This window comes from Nothobranchius furzeri, chromosome 3 (assembly GCF_043380555.1).
Source record: "Nothobranchius furzeri strain GRZ-AD chromosome 3, NfurGRZ-RIMD1, whole genome shotgun sequence".
NCBI classification, from domain to species: domain Eukaryota; kingdom Metazoa; phylum Chordata; class Actinopteri; order Cyprinodontiformes; family Nothobranchiidae; genus Nothobranchius; species Nothobranchius furzeri.
This window is the reverse complement of record NC_091743.1, coordinates 67057463-67069846: the sequence shown is the minus strand read 5'-3', so window position 1 is coordinate 67069846 and position 12384 is coordinate 67057463. Positions and strand designations below refer to the sequence as shown.

Here is a 12384-nt window from a genome sequence, read left to right as displayed (position 1 = left end):
CTTCACAATTGCATGTTGGTTTTAAAACCAACATTGAATACAGCCTTGTATGAGCATGCATTAAAAGGACTTTCACTCTCAGAATGTTCAGGCCAACAAACAAGTCCTATACTTACACATATCAAAAATATTTTACTTCTTTATTTTAGTTTACTTCTTTCTACATTTTGATGCATTATTCAATCTTTCTTTTTTTTAAAGGGCTCAGGCTCTAAAGGGATATTGAAACTTGTCACAATATTCAAATTTTTGTACACATGGGGTTTTCATCAGCTGCAAGCCATAATAATCACAAGTATAACGAATAAAGGCTTGAAATATCTGGATTTGCATCTAATGATTCAATCTCATATATTAGGTTTGCCTTCTAGGCTGAACAACTGAAATAAACGTTTGCACCATATTCAAGTTTTTTCAGGTTCACCTGTATTTAAAATAATAAAATTGTTTAAAATGTATCAAATCAGCTTAAAACAAAGTAAAAGGTACTTACAGTGTTAAAAACAGACAGTACATTGGGTACAAGAGTCTCTCCATGCTGTTTGAGGCCAGCCCATCCACTGAAATGTTACTCAGCGCTCACCTTGGTCTGTTATCCGGAATCTGCAGGATAACCCTAACCCTAATAAAGAAACTGAAGGGCCTACATCAGTAGCCATAAAAACACAATATTCCTCTTGGTTTTGTTATTATTATTATTATTATTAGTAGTAGTAGTAGTAGTAGTAGTAGTAGTAGTAGTAGTATTAGTATTATTATCATTATTATTATTATTATTATTATTATTAGTAGTAGTAGTAGTAGTAGTAGTATTAGTATTATTATCATTATTATTATTATTATTATTATTATTAGTAGTAGTAGTAGTATTAGTATTATTATCATTATTATTATTAGTAGTAGTAGTAGTAGTAGTATTTACTTCAGCATCAAAACAAGTGGGATGCTATATTTGAGTTTTGTCCTTATAAGAGAAGATTTCTGAGAGGGCATCATGTCACACATCTTCACTAAAGACAGAGGCCCTTTATAACGTGTGGGTAAGCACTGTAGAATTTCTTTTTTCATTTTAACTAGGTAAGCTGATCCTCTGGCCAAGGGAAACGGGGCCTAGGGGCTCTTAACCCAGACTTGTAAGGTGTGCCAGCTATGTGCTGAGCTATTGGTAAAAAACTCTAACAACCGTGGCAACATCTTCCACATATCTAACAAACCAGAGAAATCAGTACTGACTTCTTATTTCAGCAGAGACGCATGCGCTAAAATTCCCAGTTACGCTGCTACCACGGTGTAAAGCGTAAAACATTGAAGTAGAGAAGCTGTAATCCATCTCTCAGCTGTTCTGCATTTAGGGATTGTCCCGGTCTCTCTTGTGTATCTCTTAAGATGAAGAATAAGAACAGCTGTTGTTGGCGTTGTTGCGAGATGTAATCCCCTACCGATCCCTTCTTTTCTTAAAAGCTCTAAAGCACTCATTTTATTTATTTATTCAATCATTTCTGACCTGTAAGGACTCTGAAACTTTATATCAGTGACTTTTTAAAGCTTCACTGAAGCATAGCAAAGGACTGCTTTAGTACCAGGCAGCATTAAACATTTGTTTCTGTCACACCTTTGGACTTTTTCTGACAGAACGAAACAGGAAATGTACCTAAAAAGTAATACACAAAAAACACGTGCATATCGGTATTGCTTTCATGTCAACGCTGCCTAAGAACAGTAAAGCAGCGCGACCTACTAGTGTACTAGTAATCACAAGTGTAGGAATCACATTTCCATTATTAACATTTAACACTCAATTAGATTTGGATCTGTGGGATCTGTTTCCTGGCACAAAGGCGTGGCACAAACATAAGCCATAAAGTTGCAGATGGATGTAAGCTCTAGTGCACAAGCACCAGGAGACATGACCAAATACAGCAGCACACATGTGATGATAGGCCCCCATCCGACTATATAAAAGGGAGCAGCAACCAGCGCTGAGGACAGGCACCCTGCAACGGTAAGTTTTCTAAAAAGCTTGTCAATCAAGGGAAGAATCCAGATTTATTTTTATTAAAGCAGCAGTTTGGCCCATTAAAAGTAATTTTCTTTTTCTCCGTTCTCCAAAATACTGTTTGAGATCGTTAACATTGAGATTGCTCATGTCTTTTTTTGTTTTTAGAGCTCTTCTTCAAAATCTGCATCAAGTCCTGCTCACCTGGTGTGCTGCAAGGTATGTGTGGCTGATTCATACACCACGATGTCTGTTTCTCATATTTACTATTATTATTCACAGTCACATAAATAATTTAGATAACAAACTTTATCGTGTTCCTTCATTTGCAGTAAAGGGTCACCATGAGTAAAGACCCAGACATGGCTTGTTTTGGCCCGGCGGCCGTTTACCTCCGCAAGCCAGAGAAGGAGCGGATTGAAGCTCAGAACGCTCCTTTTGATGCTAAGACAGCGTATTTTGTGTCTGAGCCCAGCGAGATGTACCTCAAGGGAAAACTTGTCAAAAAAGACGGGGGCAAAGCCACTGTGGAAACGCTAGGTGGAAAGGTATGAAAACATCACAAAAGTGACCAAGTTTCACTCCCCTTGAAGGAAGTTTGAAAGGTTTTTTAGACACTCGTCCTGTTATGTATTCATTTTGCAGTTTAGAGTTTAGAATTGTGCAGAAAAAGAGGAAGTAGAGCTCAGAGAGTATAAAAATGACAGGATTTTAGGTCACCTAGGAAATAAGTCAGCTCGATGAAATTACAACAAATCAAAATGTTCTTCTGTACAACAAGATACTTTATTCAGTTTTTAATCAATTCTAGATGGATGTTTATGAAGCACCTGCTCTGCTTTCCTATACTGGTTCATTGCTTTGAATATTTTAAATCTAGAATGTTTAAATCTGTCAATAATCTACTGTATGTTTTACAATTGCATCAGACTCTCACTGTGAAAGAAGATGAAATCTTCCCCATGAACCCTCCAAAGTTCGATAAGATTGAGGACATGGCTATGATGACCCACCTCAATGAGCCCGCTGTGCTGTACAACCTCAAAGAGCGTTATGCAGCATGGATGATCTACGTAAGTTTGTGTTGGTCTGAAACACACGATGAGTGCAGGCAGATGTGCATCACAGCCAACCTCTCTGACCCTCCAGACCTACTCTGGGTTGTTCTGCGTCACTGTGAACCCCTACAAGTGGTTGCCAGTGTACGACACAGTGGTGGTTGCAGGATACAGGGGGAAGAAGAGGATCGAGGCTCCGCCACACATCTTCTCCATCTCTGATAATGCTTATCAGTTCATGCTTCAAGGTATCCATCATTTTGCCACCTCATCAGAATCCCAGCTGCTCCTCATCAGAAATCAACATCTAATGATCTGATGTCTGACTGTTTTACAGATAGAGAGAACCAGTCCATCCTGATTACGTAAGTGTCTAATATTTTACACAGTCCAGTCACAATCATCAGTGTCTTCTAACTCTGATGTGTCTCTGAACGCACCACTAAACCAGCGGAGAATCTGGCGCTGGAAAGACTGTCAACACCAAGCGTGTCATCCAGTACTTTGCGACAATCGCAGTGGCTTCTGGGAAGAAAACCGAACAGGTTCCAGGCAAAATGCAGGTAGGTGATGCAAAACAATAATACAGTTAAATAAACAACTAAACACAGATGTGTTGGACTGAAATGATGAATACTGCATTTAGGGATCACTGGAAGATCAGATCATTGCAGCAAACCCGCTGCTGGAAGCTTACGGGAACGCCAAGACCGTGAGGAATGACAACTCTTCACGTTTCGTAGGTTTTTATCTTTCAGTTTAAAAGATTACGTTTGTTTGGTGAAAATCATCTAAAGGTAACAGAGTTGGAATCATAACGGGTTAATAACTGTTTCTGCAGGGAAAGTTCATCAGAATTCACTTTGGATCGACTGGAAAGCTGGCTTCAGCTGATATTGAAACATGTAAGTTTGATTTTCTTGAAAGTTATAAAAAAAACTCCTTTAATTGCTAAAAAATGTTTCATTTTGACTAAACTAAACAGATCTGCTGGAGAAGTCTCGAGTGACGTTCCAGCTGTCCGCTGAGAGGAGCTACCACATCTTCTATCAGCTCACTACAGGACACAAACCTGAGCTGATAGGTCAGGAACCCATAAATATTACTGATTGTGATCAAGAGGATGTCTTTTTCTTCATGTTCACATTGATATTTTCTCCCTTCAGAGGCCCTTCTCATCACCACCAACCCTTATGACTATCCCATGATCAGTCAGGGTGAAATCACAGTCAAAAGTATTAATGACGTTGAAGAATTCATTGCCACTGATGTAAGAAATGCTCAAATATACCCCGAATATGTAAAAAAAAAAATTCTACAGAATGGTTTTGATAATTTCCATTTTCTCTAACAACTTACAGACTGCTATCGACATCCTGGGTTTTACTGCAGAAGAGAAGGTTAGCATGTACAAGCTAACAGGAGCCGTGATGCATCATGGGAACATGAAGTTCAAGCAGAAGCAGCGTGAAGAGCAGGCTGAGCCTGACGGCACTGAGGGTAAGAAACATGACGACCTCTGATGAAGCCAAGCATTTGTGTGTGTTAAAGGAAAAAGAAAATAAAAGTGATTGTTTTTCCTGTTAGTGGCTGATAAGATCGCCTACCTCATGGGTCTGAACTCTGCAGACCTGCTAAAGGCTGTGTGTTACCCCAGAGTGAAAGTTGGAAATGAGTATGTGACCAAAGGTCAAACTGTTCCACAGGTACTGAAGTCTTTCTCTTTGTTTTAGATACGATCTGTTACTATCACATATGAGTCTATTGGTTGTTAATTTGATGTCTTTCATCTGTAAAACCAGGTCAACAATGCTGTCTCAGCTCTCTGCAAGTCCGTTTATGAGAAAATGTTCTTGTGGATGGTCATCAGAATCAATGAGATGCTGGATACCAAGCAGCCAAGAAGCTTCTTCATTGGTGTCTTGGACATTGCTGGGTTTGAAATTTTCGACGTGAGCATCTCTGGCTGATTCATCAAACGAAGGGCTGATATTTTCTGTGTAATTAGAACTTTTGCTCATGATTCGTTTAGTACAACAGCCTGGAACAGCTGTGCATCAACTTCACCAATGAAAAGCTGCAGCAGTTCTTCAACCACCACATGTTCGTCCTGGAGCAAGAAGAGTACAAGAAGGAGGGAATCGAGTGGGAGTTCATCGACTTCGGCATGGACTTGGCTGCCTGCATTGAGCTTATTGAGAAGGTTTGACCCTCAGGCTGGAACAGAAAACAAAGTGATGACTTGAAACTTTTGTGCTTTTAACAATCATCTTGTCATGGCAGCCAATGGGCATCTTCTCCATCCTTGAAGAGGAGTGCATGTTCCCAAAGGCTACAGACATGACCTTCAAGAGCAAACTGTATGACCAGCATCTGGGAAAGAGCGCCCCCTTCCAGAAGCCAAAACCTGCCAAAGGCAAAGCTGAGGCTCATTTCTCTCTGGTTCACTATGCTGGTACTGTGGACTACAATGTCACAGGTTGGCTGGAAAAGAACAAGGACCCTCTGAATGACTCAGTGGTGCAGCTCTACCAGAAGTCTTCAGTCAAGCTGTTGGCCTTCCTGTATGCTACTCATGCTGGATCAGAAGGTAGAAACCAGGTTTCTATGAAAAGACTTGAGTTTGTTGTTTTAAACGCACAAATTTGATGAAGGAAGTGAAAATAAAATATTTAATCAACAATAACATTTGTTGCAGCTGAGGGAGGTGGAAAGAAAGCTGGCAAGAAGAAGGGTGGATCATTCCAGACTGTATCTGCTCTGTTCAGGGTGAGAATTACAAATGACTGCTAGTAAATGTGTGACGCTCCTCAAACAGCAGCTAATAAAGGTAACACAAATAAATAACTACCTCTAATTATAAATCTTTTCATATTTCAGGAGAATCTTGGCAAGCTGATGACCAACCTGAGGAGCACTCATCCTCATTTTGTGCGCTGCTTGATTCCAAATGAGTCAAAGACTCCTGGTGAGCTGAATCTCTTTCTCACTTTGTAAATATAAACTAAAATCATGCAGCAGAAGACTAAACCCATCTTGGATCCCAGGTCTGATGGAGAACCACCTGGTCATCCACCAGCTGAGGTGTAACGGTGTGCTGGAGGGGATCAGGATCTGCAGGAAAGGTTTCCCCAGCAGAATTCTCTACGGTGACTTCAAGCAGAGGTGAGTCTTCACAGGCTGAGAAAAATGCCGTTTTAACATAAAAGCTGCAGATCGACTGAACCATGAAAACTTTTAGGTACAAAGTACTGAACGCCAGCGTCATCCCTGAGGGTCAGTTCATCGACAACAAGAAGGCCTCAGAGAAACTACTGGGCTCTATCGATGTGGACCACACTCAGTACAAATTTGGACACACTAAGGTATGACAACGTGATCGCTGGATCTTTATTGTGCCGTTGCTAAATGATGATAGGGAAACAGAGGATTGTTGGAGTTTTTCCACACCTTTCGTCTATCACCGGTCCTTTTAGGTGTTCTTCAAAGCTGGTCTGCTGGGTCTCCTGGAGGAGATGCGAGATGAAAAACTTGCCACCTTGGTCACAATGACTCAGGCTGTCTGCAGAGGTTTTCTGATGAGACGTGAATTTGTCAAAATGATGGAGCGCAGGTATACACGTGGCTTAGCCTAACCACTGAGGAACAGCAATGTTATAAGAACATTTGAGACTTCCAATCTATTTTTTCCTCCAGGGAAGCTATTTATTCAATCCAGTACAACATCCGAGCATTCATGAATGTCAAAACTTGGCCATGGATGAAGCTGTACTTCAAGATCAAACCACTGCTGAAGAGTGCAGAGACGGAGAAGGAGATGGCCCAAATGAAGGAGGACTTTGCAAAGACCAAAGAGGACCTGGCAAAGGCTCTGGCCAAGAAGAAAGAACTGGAGGAGAAAATGGTTTCCCTCCTTCAGGAGAAGAATGACTTGCAAATTCAAATTCAGTCTGTAAGTTTAAATGTGTGGGGAGGTGGATGGGTTGCATATCAAAAGGTACTTGGATTGATAAGTTTGACCCTATTTTTCATTTGCATGCCATTGCAAACATAGGAAGGTGAAAACCTGGCCGATGCAGAGGAAAGATGTGAAGGGCTCATTAAAGCTAAAATCCAGCTTGAGGCCAAGGTCAAAGAGACGGCTGAGAGACTGGAGGATGAGGAGGAGATCAACGCTGAGCTGACAGCAAAGAAGAGGAAACTTGAGGACGAGTGTTCTGAGTTAAAGAAGGACATAGATGACTTGGAGCTCACTCTGGCCAAAGTGGAAAAGGAGAAACACGCCACTGAAAACAAGGCAGGTCCATCAGTCACAGTTTGAGTCTAACATCCACTTGTTGCACACCTAAACCCTTTTGTTTTCCAATCTAGGTTAAAAACCTGGTTGAGGAAATGACTTCCCAAGATGAGACGATTGCTAAACTAACAAAAGAGAAGAAAGCCCTCCAAGAGGCCCACCAGCAGACCCTCGATGACCTGCAGGCAGAGGAAGACAAAGTCAACACTCTGACGAAGGCCAAGACCAAACTGGAGCAGCAAGTCGATGATGTGAGCATTACTGATCAGAAGCGGAATGAAATATACAAGCTTCAAAGTGACTATGTTCAATTTTTGATTGAAACAGCTTGAAGGATCCTTGGAGCAAGAAAAGAAGATTCGTATGGACCTCGAGCGAGCTAAAAGAAAGCTCGAGGGAGATCTGAAGCTGGCTCAGGAAACCATCATGGACTTGGAGAATGACAAGCAGCAGTCTGAGGAGAAGATTAAGAAGTGAGTACAAATAAAACTCTGTTCTGGAAGGTCAGTCATGCACTATGGTTACCAAAGAGTAACTTGTTGAATAAACAAAACATTATTGAACATTATGAACGGTTAGCATGCCACAGCACACAAAACAATACCACTTGGTTTCAGAAGTTTAGAAAATAAGGGAACATGATACAATTTCATGTAAGTCAGGGACCAACGTCTCTGTGATGCTGTCTCTTCACAGGAAGGACTTTGAAACAAGCCAGCTTCTGAGCAAAATTGAAGATGAGCAAGCTCTCGGTGCTCAACTTCAGAAAAAGATCAAAGAACTTCAGGTCATTCTTTATTTTAATGCATTTTAGTGACAGCAGACCTTGAATTATTCTGATGGTTTTCAGTTGCATGAAGAAGAATGAAATGTGACTTGAATATTTATCGCTTTTCAACGTTTGTTTCAGGCTCGCATTGAGGAGCTGGAGGAGGAAATCGAGGCTGAGCGAGCTGCTCGGGCCAAGGTGGAGAAACAGAGGTCAGATCTCTCCAGGGAACTTGAGGAGATCAGCGAGAGGCTCGAAGAAGCTGGAGGAGCAACTTCTGTTCAGATTGAGATGAACAAGAAGCGCGAGGCCGAGTTCCAGAAGCTGCGTCGGGATCTGGAAGAGTCCACCCTTCAGCACGAGGCCACGGCTGCAGCTCTGCGCAAGAAGCAGGCTGACAGCGTGGCAGAGCTGGGAGAGCAGATCGACAACCTCCAGAGAGTCAAACAAAAGCTGGAGAAGGAGAAAAGCGAGTACAAGATGGAGATCGATGACCTCTCCAGCAACATGGAGTCTATTGCAAAAGGAAAGGTAACAAAGTAAAGCTGTAAATAACTGCTGTTCCGATTATTTTGGACGGTTTTCAGATTGTACTTTGAGCCAATGTTGCTTTTGTCAAATCCAGGGAAACCTTGAGAAAATGTGTCGCACACTTGAAGATCAACTGAGTGAGCTGAAGGCCAAAAATGATGAGCATGTTCGACAGCTGAATGACATTGGAGTGCAAAGAGCAAGATTGCAAACAGAGAATGGTGATAAAAACATATTTATGACTTGTGTATCTGAACAGAACGTAGCGTCATATTTTCAGATTTAAACACTCACATTTTTTGGACATAAATTAGGGGAAATTGGTCGCCAGCTGGAGGAAAAAGAAGCCCTGATCTCTCAGCTGACGAGAAGCAAGCAAGCATTCACTCAGCAGATTGAAGAGCTGAAGAGACACATTGAAGAGGAAGTTAAAGTATGTGCAGATCAAGAACACCCACACTGCTACAGAACAGGATTTTCTTGTAGAAAAACTTTAGGACTGGAGAATGATATTCTAGTAAATTAGAACACCTCACATTCTTCGTTAGGCCAAGAACGCTCTGGCTCATGCAGTTCAGTCGTCTCGTCATGACTGTGACCTGCTCAGAGAGCAGTATGAGGAGGAGCAGGAGGCCAAGGGTGAGCTTCAGCGTGCGATGTCCAAGGCTAACAGCGAGGTGGCTCAGTGGAGAACCAAGTATGAGACTGATGCCATTCAGCGCACTGAGGAGCTGGAGGAGGCCAAGTAGGTTTTAAAGTTGTCTGATTGTCTAAGGCACATTGTGCTTCTAAGTCTGAAAAGGAACCATTTTTTGCAGGAAGAAGCTGGCCCAGCGTCTTCAGGATGCTGAGGAATCCATCGAGGCTGTGAATGCTAAATGTGCCTCACTAGAGAAGACTAAACAGAGGCTGCAGGGTGAGGTGGAGGACCTGATGATCGACGTGGAGAGAGCTAACGCTCTGGCTGCAAGTCTTGACAAGAAGCAGAGGAACTTTGATAAAGTTAGTTCTGCATTTCCTTCCTGTTTTATCCTGGACGTCTTATGAAAGTACACAGAATCATGTAGTATTGTATTTTTATGCATTAGGTCCTTGCCGAATGGAAGCAGAAGTATGAAGAAAGCCAGGCTGAGCTGGAGGGAGCTCAAAAAGAAGCTCGCTCTCTCAGCACTGAGATGTTTAAACTGAAAAATTCATATGAAGAGTCTCTGGACCACCTGGAGACCCTGAAGAGGGAGAACAAGAACCTGCAACGTATGAAATGTTTGAGATTCAGTCAACTAACAGACACACACACACACACACACACACACACTATTCTAACTTAAAATCATGTTACAGATTTAAAGCAGCTTAAAAACTCAAGACACCATTTTTGTGTCCAACTGATTAAATCTGTCAGATGTTGACCTTAAACCTCATTTCTCTCATTTCTACAGAGGAGATCTCCGATCTAACTGAGCAAATCAGTGAAACTGGGAAAACCATTCATGAGCTAGAAAAAGGGAAAAAGATCGTTGAGACGGAGAAGTCTGAACTCCAAACTTCTCTTGAAGAAGCTGAGGTATTCTTTAGATAAACTACATTCAATCATGCCATATAAATGAAATCACTTATAACAAGAACATATCTTCTTCAAGGCCACACTGGAGCATGAAGAGTCCAAGATTCTCCGCATCCAGCTGGAGCTTACCCAAGTTAAGAGCGAAATTGACAGAAAGCTTGCAGAAAAGGACGAGGAGATTGAACAGATCAAGAGAAACAGCCAGAGGGTGATTGAGTCCATGCAGAGCACTCTGGATGCTGAAATCAGGAGTAGGAATGACGCTTTAAGAATTAAGAAGAAGATGGAAGGAGACCTCAACGAGATGGAGATTCAGCTGAGCCACGCTAACCGACAGGCTGCTGAGGCTCAGAAACAGCTGAGGAACTTGCAGGGACAATTTAAGGTAATAAAGACTACTTAATTGTTATTAACATTTATGTCAGGTAGGGTTAGTCATGTGGTTTTTTTCATATAAAGGATGCACAACTGCACCTCGATGAGGCTCTCAGAGGACAAGATGAGATGAGGGAGCAGGTTGCGATGGTGGAGCGCAGGAACAACCTGATGGTGGCTGAGATCGAGGAGCTGAGAGCTGCACTCGAGCAGACGGAGAGAAGCCGCAAAGTGGCTGAACAGGAACTGGTTGATGCCAGCGAGCGTGTGACTCTGCTGCACTCTCAGGTGCATGAACATTCAAACAATAACTTGTAAAAGACCTAATGCTCAATTTAACTGGGAATATTTCATGAGTAGAATACCAGTCTCATCAATACCAAGAAGAAGTTAGAGGCTGATCTCATCCAGATCCAAGGGGAGGTGGAGGATGCTGTTCAGGAGGCGAGAAATGCTGAAGAAAAAGCCAAGAAGGCCATCACTGATGTGAGTGGTCTCATTCAGGAGTCGTCTGCCAATGACAAATACACACCAGAAATCTTGAAACAATTAAATATGGTGAAATATTTCAGGCTGCTATGATGGCAGAAGAGCTGAAGAAGGAGCAGGACACCAGTTCTCATTTGGAGAGGATGAAGAAGAACTTGGAGGTCACAGTGAAGGACCTGCAGCATCGTCTTGATGAAGCTGAAAACCTGGCCATGAAGGGAGGCAAGAAGCAGCTCCAGAAGCTGGAGGCTCGGGTACATGAAACACTAATCATCAGCTTCTGTAAGTGGAAAAAAAAAGTTATTCGCATTAAATTCATTTTTTATTTCTCAAGGTTCGTGAATTAGAGTCTGAAGTTGATGCTGAGCAAAGGCGCTGTGCAGAGTCAATCAAAGGAGTGAGGAAATATGAAAGAAGAGTAAAGGAGCTCACTTATCAGGTTGGGTAGTATTCACATCTCCAAGCCACATACTACAAATGTTCTATTTGCCTTATAATGCAATGGTAATGCTCATTTGAAATAGACTGAGGAGGACAGGAAGAATATCACCAGACTGCAGGATTTGGTGGACAAGCTGCAGCTGAAAGTGAAATCCTACAAGAGACAGGCTGAGGAGGCTGTAAGCACCTCTAAATCTAATCACACACGCTTCAACAGTGTTACTTATCTCAGAGAGGTTGAGTTGTTGGTTTGTTTTGCAGGAGGAGCAGTCCAACACTCACCTGACCAGGTACAGGAAGGTGCAGCATGAGATGGAGGAAGCTCAGGAGCGTGCTGACATCGCCGAGTCCCAGGTCAACAAGCTGAGGGTCAAGAGTCGGGAAATTATCAAGGTATAAAATATTTCTATTACATAATACTGTTTTCCATTTTTAAGTCAATGTTTAACATAGCCCTTGTTCTGATGTCATTTCAGACTAAAGAATCAGAGGAGTGATGAAGAAATCTAAACTAGACAGTAACAAGATGTCATACAATATGAGGATCTTGTCACTAGTTCCCTTTAGCATGCTAAATGTGTTGTGAAATGGAAAAAAATGAATAAAGCCTGCTAAATCTGTTTCTGTCTGTGCATTTGTGATCATTTAAAATCACCAGGGATTCTTTATAAACATTAAAGAAAATAATCATGATGCAGTTTTGAGTTTTAGATTTCAGTTTCAGTGTACTGGGTTCTAAAAGTATGTAGCGGAAATCCACATTTTATATCCTCAGATTAACTTTGTCTGCATTCGCACGAGTTTCGTCTCCAGTGCTGCATGTTAAGAAGCCTTTTATTGTGAGACAACGGAAGCTGTAACGTG

At 41.9% G+C, this 12384-nt stretch overlaps 1 protein-coding gene across 2 annotated transcripts; it reads left to right on the top strand.

The window, feature by feature from the left end:
* The first annotated feature begins 1985 nt into the window (after positions 1-1985).
* Positions 1986-12140, top strand: myhb (myosin, heavy chain b). Of its 2 annotated transcripts, none has more exons than XM_015958819.3 (41): positions 1986-2002; positions 2165-2215; positions 2329-2544; positions 2926-3069; positions 3146-3302; positions 3392-3419; positions 3506-3617; positions 3701-3793; positions 3896-3959; positions 4040-4138; positions 4221-4324; positions 4416-4554; positions 4642-4760; positions 4857-5006; positions 5087-5257; positions 5338-5644; positions 5753-5823; positions 5935-6022; positions 6102-6219; positions 6296-6419; positions 6531-6667; positions 6751-7006; positions 7109-7351; positions 7426-7602; positions 7679-7824; positions 8048-8138; positions 8262-8651; positions 8746-8872; positions 8966-9084; positions 9200-9396; positions 9470-9653; positions 9740-9905; positions 10091-10215; positions 10292-10600; positions 10675-10878; positions 10951-11076; positions 11163-11333; positions 11414-11518; positions 11604-11699; positions 11782-11913; positions 11997-12140. In XM_015958819.3, exons 3-41 carry the CDS (start codon positions 2341-2343, stop codon positions 12015-12017), a joined length of 5814 nt encoding a protein of 1937 aa, XP_015814305.1. In that variant the 5' UTR covers positions 1986-2002; positions 2165-2215; positions 2329-2340; the 3' UTR covers positions 12018-12140. The 2 variants fall into 2 exon arrangements, with proteins under 2 accessions (XP_015814305.1, XP_070405506.1); XM_070549405.1 differs by lacking the exon at positions 1986-2002 and adding an exon at positions 2063-2082.
* Positions 12141-12384: the final 244 nt, after the last annotated feature.